At 50.4% G+C, this 12,423-nt stretch overlaps 1 protein-coding gene across 1 annotated transcript; it reads left to right on the top strand.

Annotated features, from left to right (window-relative positions):
- Window positions 1-5,493: 5,493 nt before the first annotated feature.
- KRT4 (keratin 4) lies at window positions 5,494-12,316 on the top strand. The gene is made up of 9 exons (XM_005907003.3): window positions 5,494-6,007; window positions 7,640-7,854; window positions 8,921-8,981; window positions 9,319-9,414; window positions 9,976-10,140; window positions 10,395-10,520; window positions 11,053-11,273; window positions 11,518-11,552; window positions 11,661-12,316. The coding sequence occupies exons 1-9, from the start codon at window positions 5,516-5,518 to the stop codon at window positions 11,897-11,899; spliced, it is 1,650 nt and encodes a 549-aa protein (XP_005907065.1). The 5' UTR covers window positions 5,494-5,515; the 3' UTR covers window positions 11,900-12,316.
- Window positions 12,317-12,423: the final 107 nt, after the last annotated feature.

The raw sequence follows: 12,423 nt of genomic DNA, 5'->3' as shown, positions 1-12,423 counted from the left end.
TCAGGAAGCTTCCATAATAAGCCTCTTATCCTTATCCATCAGAGGGCAGACAGAGTGAAAACCACAATCACAGAAAACTAATCAAACTGATCACATGGATCACAGCCTTGTCTAACTCAATGAAACTAGGAGCCATGCCGTGTAGGCTCGGGTGGGTCATGGTGGAGACTTCTAACAAAACATGGTCCACTGGAGAAGAGAATGGCAAACCACTTCAGTATTCTTGCCTTGAGAACCCCATGAACAATATGAAAAGGCAAAAAGATATGAAATTATAGTTAGGACTTAAGAAATAGAAACAGCTTCATCATATAACAAAACGCAAAGATTATACTATGGGCCAGGAAGATCCACTAAGGACAAATTGTTATGTTACTTAGAAATACTCATGTAAATCTGAGAATGGCCCGGACACAGGGGTTTCCAGGCTGAATTTCTGGAGACTCAGAACCCCAGGGGCTGCTCTCAAGGGGTCTGGGAGAGGCCAGCAGGCAAGAAGTTTCATATTTCCCTCCTCTGCACCAATCAGAGCATCTCCTCTTTTACTTGTTTTACAAATGGGGCTGTGCATTTGTTTTTGATGACAAGAATGGTTTTGCTGCCAGAACATGTTGGGTTACCCCTGCTGACACATGCCTAGGGGGTGGGGGAGACCAGAAATGCTCTCTGCCCCTGGGAAAGGGGGGATTGTGCACAGACCCCACTTCCCGATTCTAAGGGCTCTCCACCCTCTCTCTGCCCTCACTGTCCCCGTTCCGAAATGCTGACTGGTCCTTTCTGTAGAATTTCTGATCCCCAAGTTGGCTCTGGCTCCCCATGGAGTGACTCAGGGGTGGCTGAGGCTGGGTGACTGAACAGGGTGAGGGCACCAACCCAGTCAGGACAGGCGGGGGTGCTTTCCCACACCACACACCAGGTTTGGGGCTAAGAGTAAAAGACTTGGGATCCCCGTAATCCCAGGACTGAATGCCAGGGCTTGTCTCCCTCACCCACAAAGCCCTGGGCAAACACACCCTCCGCTCTCCTCCACACCCCTGTCAACTGCTTATTCCTCTTTGACAAGATGGGGAACGGCTGCCAGTTGAGGAAGGGTCACAAGGACAAGAGTGGAAGCTGTGGAGGTGGGGCAGGGAACCGGATTTTAGCTGCTGCTTCCAGGTAGAGTCACCTGGTCCAGTTTCCTGCCTCTGGCCCAGGGCTGCAGGAGGCAACCTTCCCCTTTTCACGGATGGAAACTCTTCTTTGCCTTTCTCCCTCGGGGGAAAGGGCTCTCTTGTACACTGAGGGCATGCTGCCTTGAGTTTTTCAGGCTACAGTCCAAGGATTTTGTGAACTTCTGGAAATTTTGACTTTATAATGAGCCACAGAATAGGGCTCTAGTCTAGAACTTTCTTTCTGTTTGGTGTGGGTTTATTGTAGGATTTGTCATTTAGCTAATTTGGACTTAGTTGGAGGACACAGAATTGGCCCCCCATGACAGGGTCCTATCTTATTGTTACTTGTAAGGACAGGGCTACATGATCTGATCAACATTCCTTGGCAAAAGCAGGGATAGAACATTTAGCGTGCTGGCGGAGGCCCTGCGGCTGCTCTGGTGGACCACAAGCTACGGGTCAAAATTCCTGTATAATTGTTTTTCCTGCAGATTCTGATATAAACCATTGGGGTGTAGAGATCAAAGTCACAAGCTTTGAAGTTAGATGGACAGGACTGGCCACCTACCTCCACCACTTCCTAGCTGTGTGATCTTAGTCAAATTATATAAGCTCTCTCAACCTTGGTTGTCTGTAGCTTTAAACAGCCTGGCGACCCCCTTTAGCTGGGTTGTTGTGAGGAAGGGAATTCTTATAAGAAAAGCACTCAGCGTCCAGCACATGATGGCAGTTCTGTGGGAGAGTAACTGTTACCTGGAAAGCCAGGCAGCCTTCCCCTCATCTTTCTGTCTGAGGGATGACCTCTGCCTCAACTTAGGGTTTGCATGATGAGAAGTACCTCCATTGAGGATCCATGGTTTTGGTGTCCCACAGGCACAAAATAAGATTGATTATATATTATAGATTATTTCCCTTAAAGTCCCTTCCACCTCTGTTGGCTTTCTGTTTTATACACACCTTAAGGACGCAGGATTCTCTTGTATTGGGGTGTCAGAGCTATAGACTATAAGACACAATGGACACATCACAAGACACCGTGGGGCTACATCTCTGGGGAGGAAAACCCTCCTCCTAGCCTACAAAGGTCCTCGTCAACCCCTAGAGGCAGCCAGGAGGATGGAGCCATGAGTGGGAGGTGAGGCAGGTGAGGGGTCTGAGCCCTGGGTTCTGCCCCTTACCACCCTCAGGGCAGAAAAGCAGACAATCAGACCTCAGCTCCCCTAGAGGGTGGCTCCAGCTGTTCCCTGCTCCTTCAGCTGCAGCCTCAGCCATGCCCACTAGGGTGGAAATCGGTAAACCCTTGCATACTCGCGCCCTCAGAGCTGGTTCAAGGTTTGCTCAGGTGCCCAAATCTGGATTGACCGCTGTACAAATTAGACAAACTGACTTTACATCAGGCAGGATGGTATGGGTGAGAGGCCAGGGAGGGCAGAGCCTTTGGGAATAGACTGATGTCAGTTGGGGTCCTAGCTCCATCACTGTGTGACCCTGGGGGCTACTTCACCGCCCCTGGGTCTTCCAAGTCATCATTTGTAAGCACCGTTGTGATGCTGACTACAGAGAGCTTCTAGGAAGATTCCATGATCACATGTATATAAAGCAGTCAGCACAGAGCCTGGCACAAAGCTGGCACTTCATAAATACTCATTGAGAGAAGGATGTCCAACCCTGACCTTCACAGGAGATGGTCTTGGCTCTAGAATGCTCCCCTACTACAGGTGGATGGACCATGGCTCGGGCTTTCTCCAGTGGACCTTTGACGGAACCCCGGTGGAGGGGGGTGTCTCCTGTCCCACTGCCATAGCCCTTCCAAGCACTCATTTACTTAGAGGCCATCTGGACAGGTGCATAGGGAGCCCAGCAAAGACAGAGGTAGATGGGGACAGAGGGTGAGGTGTGGATGAGAAGTAGAGGAAGAGGAGGGCAGGGAGAGGCAATGAGGGTGGGGGTGGGGAGAGAGGAGCTGGCTGGAGGAGAGAGCTCCCAGCCAGTCCAGTCTTCCTGCAGCCTGGTTCCCATGACCTGGATCCATGCAGCACCTTCTCATCCCACGGGCCTCCTCAGTCTCTGCATGGAAGGGGCTGCTCATCTTTTTTTTTTTTTTTGAATTATTTTTGGCTGTGCTGGGTCTGCGTTCCTGTGAGGGCTTTCTCTAGTTGCAGCAAGTGGGGACTACTCTTCGTTGCAATGTGAGGGTTTCTCATTGCTGTGGCTTCTCTTGTTGCGGAGCCTGGGCTCTAGAGCGCAGGCTCAGTAGCTGTGGCACATGGGCTTAGTTGCTCCGTGGCATGCGGGATTGTCTTGGACCAGGGATCGAACCCTTGTCCTCTGCACTGGCAGGCAGATTCTTAGCCTCTGGACCTCCAGGGAAGTCTAGGGCTGCTTGTTTTTGCAGTGGCCAGTTTTCAATTGGTCAGGATCAGCTTGGGCCTGTGGGAATCACGAACGCCCTCTTCACTGCCGTTCCCCAGATTCGGGATAGCAGTCTCATTAGAGATTGAGAAGAGAGATAAAGATTCATCTGATTTCTCCTCAAAAGTGGCAACACCAAAGCCTGGGCAGGATGTAAGAATGAATGTCTCCAGACCTAGTGTGTACCAGGCACTGTAGGTACATCATCTCATGATCTATGAGATCATCTAAGATCTATGGGTTCTGAGACATTAGGTGACCTGCCCAAGACTGCACAGCCAGTTAGTAGCAACAGGTGGGATTTGAATACAGATCCACTGCACTCAGGGGGAAAGACTTTAAGTTCAAGCTTAAAACTAGGGTATTGTATTTGAAAACATTGCTCTGAGAAGGGGCTCATAGGTTTCATTATTCTGCCAAAGGTGTCCCCATCACCCCATTGTTCCAGCTCCTGCCCCAAATGCTGAGACTGTTATGGGAAAACAGACATGGCCTGTCCTAGTGGGCCAAGCAAACGACTGGGCAGCAAATGGAGTAGCGTGGCACACAGTCAGGACCCAGGCTGGAGAGTGCTGACCTAGAATCTGGTAAATGCAGGCTGGAGTCCCAAGAAGGAATGGAAGTCCTGAGAGCCCGAGGCAGAGTCACCTGTATTTCGCCTCCAGCTCCATGCCTGGCAGATAGTAGGTTTTCAATAATTGTGTATCAAGCCAAGCTGAGTCTTTTAAAAAACTATTTATTTATTTTTGGCTGCCCTGGGTCTTTGTTGCTGTGCACGAGCTTTCACTAATTACAGAGAGCTGGGGCTACTCTTTGTTGGGGTGCATGGGCTTCTCATTGCAGCGGCTTCTCTTGTTGCAGAGCATGGGCTCTAGGGCATGTGGGCTTCAGTAGTTGCGGTGCATGAACTCTAGAGCTCGGGCTCAGTAATTGTGGCGCACAGGCTTGTAGTCTGTTGGCGTGTGGAATCTCCCTGGACCAGGGATCGAACCCATGTACCCTGCATTGGCAGGTGGATTCTTAACCACTGTACTACCAAGGAAGTCCCAAGCTGAGTCCTGATCTACAGGTTTGGAAGTCTAGCAGGCTGGACTATGGATTTCCCCTTTTGTATATATGTGTGTGTGCTTGTTAGTTGCTTAGTCGTGTCTGACTCTGTGTGACCCCATGGACTGTAGCCCACCAGGCTTCTCTATCCATGGGATTCTTCAAGCAAGAATACTGGATGGATTTCCAGGCCCTCCTCCAGGGGATCTTCCTGACCCAGGGGTTGAACCTGGGTTTCCTGCATTGCAGGCGGACTCTTTTCCATCTGAGACACTGGGGACACACTTTTCGGGGCCAAGTGCACACAGAGGAATAGAAATGCTGGTGACAAATATACGTGCAGTCTCTGACAGGTTACAGAGCCCTCGTTCCTTGTAATCTCAGGATCTTGACAGAAGGTGAAGGCAAATATTTGTATTATTTCCAATTTATGGGTGAAGCAACTGAGCACCAGAGAATGACTAGCTGCAGGTTTGCAAAGCGTGCATTTGAAGTCAGCCTCTCAGGTTCCAAATTCTGTGGAGTGAGCGACAGAGCAACGGTTGTCTTGTCTGGAGCAGGGAGGCCCCTGGAGGCTGGTGAGATTAGAGTGCAGTGTCGGGTGGGGGGGCGGTGGTGACCCAGGAGGCCCTGGGACACTGGTTCAGCTTCTCGGGGAAGAGAGTGTGCCCTCCGAATGACTTCTGTAGGTGTGTTTGTGACATGTTCAGCAGGTGCAAGAAGGATGGGCCAGTGCCAAAGGCCAAGCCCAGAGATGTTTCAGATTTTTCCCTTTATGCCCCTGCAACCAAGCCCTGCTTTCCAGCACATATAAGAGACCCAGACTGGTGCTGCTGCAGTCAGTGACCTGGCCCCTCTTGCTTCTCCCTGACAACTCTGAGCTTGCTCGTCTCTCTCCAGTCATGATCGCCAGACAGCAGTATGTGCGAGGCGGGCCCCGTGGCTTTAGCTGCGGCTCGGCCATCGTAGGTGGGGTCAAGAAGGCTGCTTTCAGCTCGGCCTCCATGTCCGGGGGTGCAGGCCGCTGCTCCTCTGGGGGCTTCGGCAGCAGAAGCCTCTACAACCTTGGGGGGAACAAGAGCATCTCCATCAGCATGGCCGGGTGCCGGCAGGGTGCCGGCTTCGGGGCTGCAGGTGGCTTTGGGGCTGCTGGAGGTTTTGGCTCTGGTTTCGGCGCTGGTGGCTTTGGCAGTGGATTCGGGGGCTCCTTCGGTGGACGAGGTGGTGCTGGCTTCCCGGTCTGCCCTGCTGGAGGGATTCAGGAAGTCACCATCAACCAGAGCCTGCTGACCCCACTCCACGTGGAGATTGACCCTGAGATCCAGAAGGTCCGGACTGAGGAGCGTGAGCAGATCAAGCTCCTTAACAACAAGTTTGCCTCCTTCATCGACAAGGTGAGCGGCCCCTTGGTCAGATAAGGTGGTAGAAGCCAGGGCTTCTGAGTCCCAGCATCTCATACCTAATCCTGCTGCAGACTTAGGAAACCTGTGGATTTCTCTGGGCCTCTGTTTCCTACCTGGTTAAGGAGAACCGTTACTCTTTCTCTTTTATCCTGTGGCTGGTGGGAAAACAGGCTGCTCAAAGCAGTTCAATGTTTGAATTTCCCTGAGGTTGCTATGTGCTTCTGGGCAAATCATTCAACTTTTCTGGGCCCAGTCACCCCAGCTATAAAACGGGTACATAGTTTCTCTGCTTTTTCTCTAGATTTTGGTTTCAGAAATAACATGTTTAATAATATAGTTCATTCATTCTAGCTAATACGATTGCTTAACTACTGGCACTTCCGATTTTGGGGCAGAAGAAAACCAGGCTGCTTTCTCAAATGAGAGAGGGACTGACTCCCGTGGCAGATTCCAGGGCCCATGAGGACCTCAGAAGGTCATCGTGTTCATCCTCCTGACTGGGCAAAATTGCTCATTTTGGGGTCTTTTTGAAGAGGGAGTGGGCTGAATCTCTCCTTTTTTTTTTTTTTGTAGTCTACTTTCCTTCTCCTTGCAAGGTCTAGAGGTTCAAGACTTTTGCGCTGTATGCCATGTTTATGTGTGATGGATAATAGTAGACAGATTAGTTCCACAGAGTCATTAATTCCAAGACGAATGACCGAATGGGTGGGTGAGCACATTTGGCCCAGGGTGCCCTGGTTCTCTGTGCAATGAAGTCTCAGTTCTCTTAGATGAATGGGGCAAGAATGAACGATCTTGGCGTAGATTGAATGGGAATATTTGTTCTTGCTAGCTTGAAGAAATCCCTAGTAGCTTAAAAGGGCTTCACTATGACTCTAGGACCTACAGGTGCAAAAGTAAGACTGACGGTTGGGTGCTTACTTGTCTTATCTCCCATCATCGGTTTAAGTTCAAATCATGATCAGTCACCCTTATCTGCTTTCTTTTCTATTCTGAGGCACATAAAGTGGAAATGTCATGCTACACCTTGGTTTATCTGGCTAGATCTCTTCCTAGAGGGAAAGTTCAGGGAAGTTCCCTTGCAGGACTGAGTCTATGAGACTCAGAATATGTCTAGTGCTGGATCTTAGACATTTTATATTCCATTCTGCACAGGTTCACAGGGACACACGAGGTCCATTTATAAGAAAGCTTGTTTAAAAACATCTTCAGTGAGTTTATGATTCCTTTGCCTTGGGTGAGGTCACACTGAGTGCAATAGCCCCTAGGCTCTGGTTGTATTTCCTGAATTTGTTTTATTATTTCATAGAAGTTCAATGTTCTTCTCAGCAATTCTTCCCAGGCCTTCTGGACCCCTGTGGTCCAGTTGTTCTTGCTGCACAGTCAGGCCCCGATGCGTGGGCTCTGCTCTGTTCTTCCCAACACATGTGGCCCACTTGCTTCCGTGGAGGGGGGTTGCCATACTGACTCCAGCAGATGGTGCCTGAAGTTGTAAGGTGGTGGCCTTACTCTGAAGGCTCTTGGGCTTCCAGGTTGGCTTGGGTTGACTGGGTTGGTGTGGTCCAGCCCTCCTGCCAGAGTTTCAGGCTCTCATCAGTTGGTTGGTGCCTTTGTTAAATACAGGTGCGGTTCTTAGAGCAGCAGAACAAGGTGCTAGAGACCAAGTGGAAACTCCTCCAGCAGCAGACGACTACCACATCTGTCAAAAACCTTGAGCCCTTCTTTGAGGCCTACATCAATGCCCTGAGGAAGCAGGTGGATTCCTTAGCCAACGACAAAGGACGCCTGCAGTCTGAGCTGAAGATCATGCAGGACAGCGTGGAGGACTATAAGACCAAGTATGTAGGGAGCGAATGCCGTCCAGCAAATCTGACTGTGCCCCGGCCAGGGGCTCCTCTTCAGTCATTTAGATTCCCAGGCTCAGAAGAGACCCTGAAGAGTCAGGGATGACCTCCAGTCTGTTCTGCATCTACATGGTCACTTTTTAAAATAGGATGTCATCAGCTCTAAGTTGCCCCAAACAGAAAATGAGTGATAGGTCCAGGGAGCTGGGCGTGGCATATACCAAACAGATGGAAAGTAACACAGCAGGCTGAGGAGAATACAGGCTGTAAGGAGAGATGGACCTGCTTGGCATACTGATTCTTCCACTTACGAAGCTGTGTGATCTTGGCCGGCTTGCTTAACCTCTCTGAATCTTAGTTTTCTTCATCTTTATTATTATTATTTATTGGCAGCACTGTGCAGACTGTGGGATCTTAGTTCCCTGACCTAGGATCAAACTCATGCCCCCCTGCAGAGGGAGTGCAGAGTCTTAACCAGTGGACCACCAAGGAAGTCCTTCTTCATCTTTAAAATGGGAATAATAGTTCCACCTTATAGGTTGAGGGAATTAAATGACATTAAATGAGATAGAGAAAGCAGGTAGCATAGTGCTGGGCGCACAATGATCATTGAATGCATAGTAGCTTTTAGTATGCTCATTATGGGATGAAACAGAAAAATACCAGCTCCCTCTCTCAATTCACTCTCATACCAAAGAAAAAGAACTGGAGCATTGGCAACTCTCCTAAGAATTTAGTCCACCTAATAGCCAAAGGACAGCTCTTCTACTGAAATAAAATCAACCAGATCATGCTTGTTCTCCTCCTCACATCTTATCTCTTGCAAACAGTCTTTTTAAATTTTGTTTTTCACTCCTCTGAATAAACTAGAATCTAGACTGTTATCTCAAACAAGGTCATTACTCAGCAAATGTAAATGAAATTAGTATCTGCATGAACGTGGGGAAATGTATTAGATGGATTTTTTTCCAATAGATGTTTGAAAACCAGCAGGAAAGAGTGAGAAACACTAGCTCCCTGTGGAGCTATTGTCTTTTCTTTCTCATCTTCCCACTCCCAGGTATGAAGATGAAATCAACAAACGCACAGCTGCTGAAAATGACTTCGTGGTCCTCAAGAAGGTGAGGGGTGAAGGAGGGTAGGGATGTGCTCCCAGTTCCCTCAGGAGTGGTCTTTGGCTTGAATCACGGGTTTGGTTCATCCTGACCTTCTCCCCCACCCCCCGCTCCACCCTTCCTTAGTACTATCCAGATCTCACTGAATTAGGAATTAAGGCTGTGAAAAAAGCCCATATGGATAATTAACTTCCATGTCTGCAGGTGGCTTTAGGGGCAGAACAGGCCAAATAAGGTGAGGCCCTTACCACCTCACCTGGTGCTACCTGTGTGTCACATAATGCCCCCTGCCCCTCATTGGAATGCTTGTACCTTATCTCTTATCCTCCCTTCTCCTCTGCAGGACGTGGATGCTGCCTACATGAACAAGGTGGAGCTGGAGGCCAAGGTGGATGCCCTGAACGATGAGATCAACTTCCTGAGGGTCCTCTATGCTGCGGTGAGGACTCCATCTTCAACCCCCTCCATTTAGGGAAGGCCTCCACCTGTGAGGCTGCTGGTTGGAATTGACAGTCCTTTGAAAGGACTCCAACTCCCTTACTTCAGGGCCATGAGCTCTCAGCAAGATCATGGATAGAAAGGATTGAAGTGACAGATTCAACTGAAACCGAGAGATTCTCTAAACCAGAGGTTGTCTTAGAGGATTAGATCTGAAGTTTGCACGGGATAGAAGTGATTGCTGTCTAGCATTTCTCCAGTGAGAAAGATCATTATCTTCCCTTCCATGCCAATATACTTGAGCCTCCTGACCTGGAGTGACTTGTGGTCCTCAGGGAGCAGGGAAGACTACAGGCATTGCTCTTCTGTCCTGAGATGTCACCAGCCACTTGATTTCTACATAGAAATTTACCCCTCCTCCTCTTCTGTATACTTTGGGAATGCCAAGTCAGCTCCCATCTGAGCCTGTGGCATGGCCATTTCCATGATGATGGTGGGTCTCTGGTGTCAGAGATTAGGGAAGACCCTCCAGTAGGCCTGATATGAGACATTTTCCCTGCAGGAGCTGTCCCAGATGCAGACCCAGGTCAGCGACACATCCGTGGTTCTCTCCATGGACAACAACCGCAATCTGGACCTGGACAGCATCATTGCTGAGGTCCGGGCCCAGTATGAGGAGATCGCCCAGAGGAGCAAGGCTGAGGCTGAGGCCCTGTACCAGATCAAGGTGAGTGCTGGGGGTCTTTCTGGAGTTGGTGGCTTCTGGGGCTCTGCTTTTGATGTCTGTGAGCAAGCCATCATCAGCTCGAGCCCAAGAGAAGTCAGAGGTAAACTGATTCTTCTGGGCGTCACTGATCCTGGTCTGCCTGGAGATTATGTGACATTTTGTATTACCCCTGCCACCTGTGGCTATTCTTGCTGAGTTCATTGGAGGATAGACCTCACCCAAACAACCCTGACCCTTGCTTCCCTGGGTCTCAGGTCCAGCAGCTTCAGACCTCAGTGGACCAACATGGAGACAGCCTGAGGAACACCAAGAATGAGATTTCAGAGCTTAACAGGTTGATCCAGAGGCTGCGGGCTGAGATCGAGAACGTCAAGAAGCAGGTAGGTGTCACCTCTATCTGAGAGCCTCACTACAGGGCCAGGGGCCCAAGATATGTCTCAGAGTAGACAAGCAGACAAGGCATGAGGCTGGAAGACTTTGAGCTGGTCTGCAGGGGATTTGTAGCTCTTTGCACAAGGAAATGGCAATCCACTCCAGTATTCTTGCCTGGGAAATCCCATGGACAGAGGAGCTGGTGGGCTATAGTCCATGGGGTGGCAAAGAGTTGGACACGACTTAGTTACTGAAAACGGACAAGTCATACCCAAATCTTTTCAGCAGTAACCTAGTTAACATAATATGACACCTCAGTAAATAAGGTTTCTTGGCTCTTTTTCATTGTTTGTTTTATTTTGTTGAATTGGTGGACTCTAGCAGGAGTGAATAAAATGCATGAGTCAGGGAAGGTGGGGAGGACAGACAGAATCCTAACATCCTAAGCCAAGTAAAGTGGCTACAGGAGAGGGGACAGATTTCGAGGTCTTGACAACAGGCCCTAATGATTGACTGCCTGTCCCTTGCCATTGTCTTCAGTGCCAGACTCTGCAGGGATCCGTGGCCGACGCAGAGCAGCGTGGGGAGGTGGCCCTAAAGGATGCCTACAGCAAGCGCACGGAGCTAGAGGCCGCCCTGCAGAAGGCCAAGGAGGAGCTGGCCCGGGTGCTGCGAGAGTACCAGGAGCTCATGAGCGTCAAGCTGGCCCTGGACATCGAGATTGCCACCTACCGCAAGCTGCTGGAGGGCGAGGAGTGCCGGTGAGTGGGGAAGGCAGGGTGGGAACAGGGGAAACGGACAGGGTCCAGAGCCATGACCAGTCCAGGGCGCCTCTTCTGCACCGCTTGCTTCAGTGCTGGTGTGTTATAAACCGGGATGTTACATGCAGGTTCACATTCAGGCCTCAATTCAGCTTAACAAGGGGGAGGGTGCTTGCCACCGGCTTGTTGAATGAAGCGTGGCTCCAGGCTTGCTGAGGTTCACTGCTCTTTCTCTCCCCTACAGAATGTCTGGAGAATGCCAGAGTGCTGTGAGCATCTGTAAGTACTGTCTGCTCCCTACTGTGGCTGTTTGTTCGCCCTGGTTTGGGGTGAGATTCCCAGTAACAGTGCTGATGGAGTTACCTTGTTCTTGCCTTTTTCCCGCAGCTGTGGTTGGTGGAGCTGCCAGCGCAGGAGGCCTCGGTGGAGCATTAGGAGGCAGCTCTGGATTTGGCCTGGGCTCTGGCTCCTGCGCAGTTGGCCTCGGTGGAGGGTTAGGAGGCAGCTCCGGATTTGGCCTGGGTTCTGGCTCTGGAAGTGGCTTTGGATTTGGTGGTGGCATCGGTGGCAGTTCCAGTGGCAAGATCATCTCTACCACCACCGTGTCCAAGAAATCCTTCCGATAAAGGAGACGGGGGCCCTGCAGCCCTCTGCGGCCAGCCTGCCCAGCCCTGGTGTCTCTGCTTCCTTCACCCCTACCTCCACTCTCCTTTCCTGGGGCTCATCTTACCAGTGTCACCTCAGTGCCAGGACATGGACTCTGCCCTCTTAGAGTTTGGTAGCTTCTTCCCATTTGGGCTTGTGATCCAGCTGGAATGGGAGAGGTGTCGGCTGACTCTTTACCTCCCATCGACAGAGGAGAATCCAACCAGGTGCCTCATCTCCAGGATTATCAGGGTCATGTGTCCCCTCCCAGCCCAACGCTGCCTCCTACCAGATCCTGCATCTCACTCTACATCAGGACCAAACTCCTCCATCACCGGGCAGCAACCGACCCTGCAAGGTCGGGACAAGAACCCCTGAATACCCTGTCCACTCTTCTCCTTCCCTTTATCCATCTTCGGGTGAATCTTCAATAAAACACCTTTGTCATTCATCTCTGAGCAGTTGTGTTGTTCCTTGGGAGAAGTCCCCAGAATTCTGGTAAAAG

Source organism: Bos mutus, chromosome 5 (genome assembly GCF_027580195.1).
Source record: "Bos mutus isolate GX-2022 chromosome 5, NWIPB_WYAK_1.1, whole genome shotgun sequence".
NCBI lineage: Eukaryota > Metazoa > Chordata > Mammalia > Artiodactyla > Bovidae > Bos > Bos mutus.
Note: the sequence above shows the minus strand (reverse complement) of the source record. Positions and strands in the feature narration are given on the sequence as shown.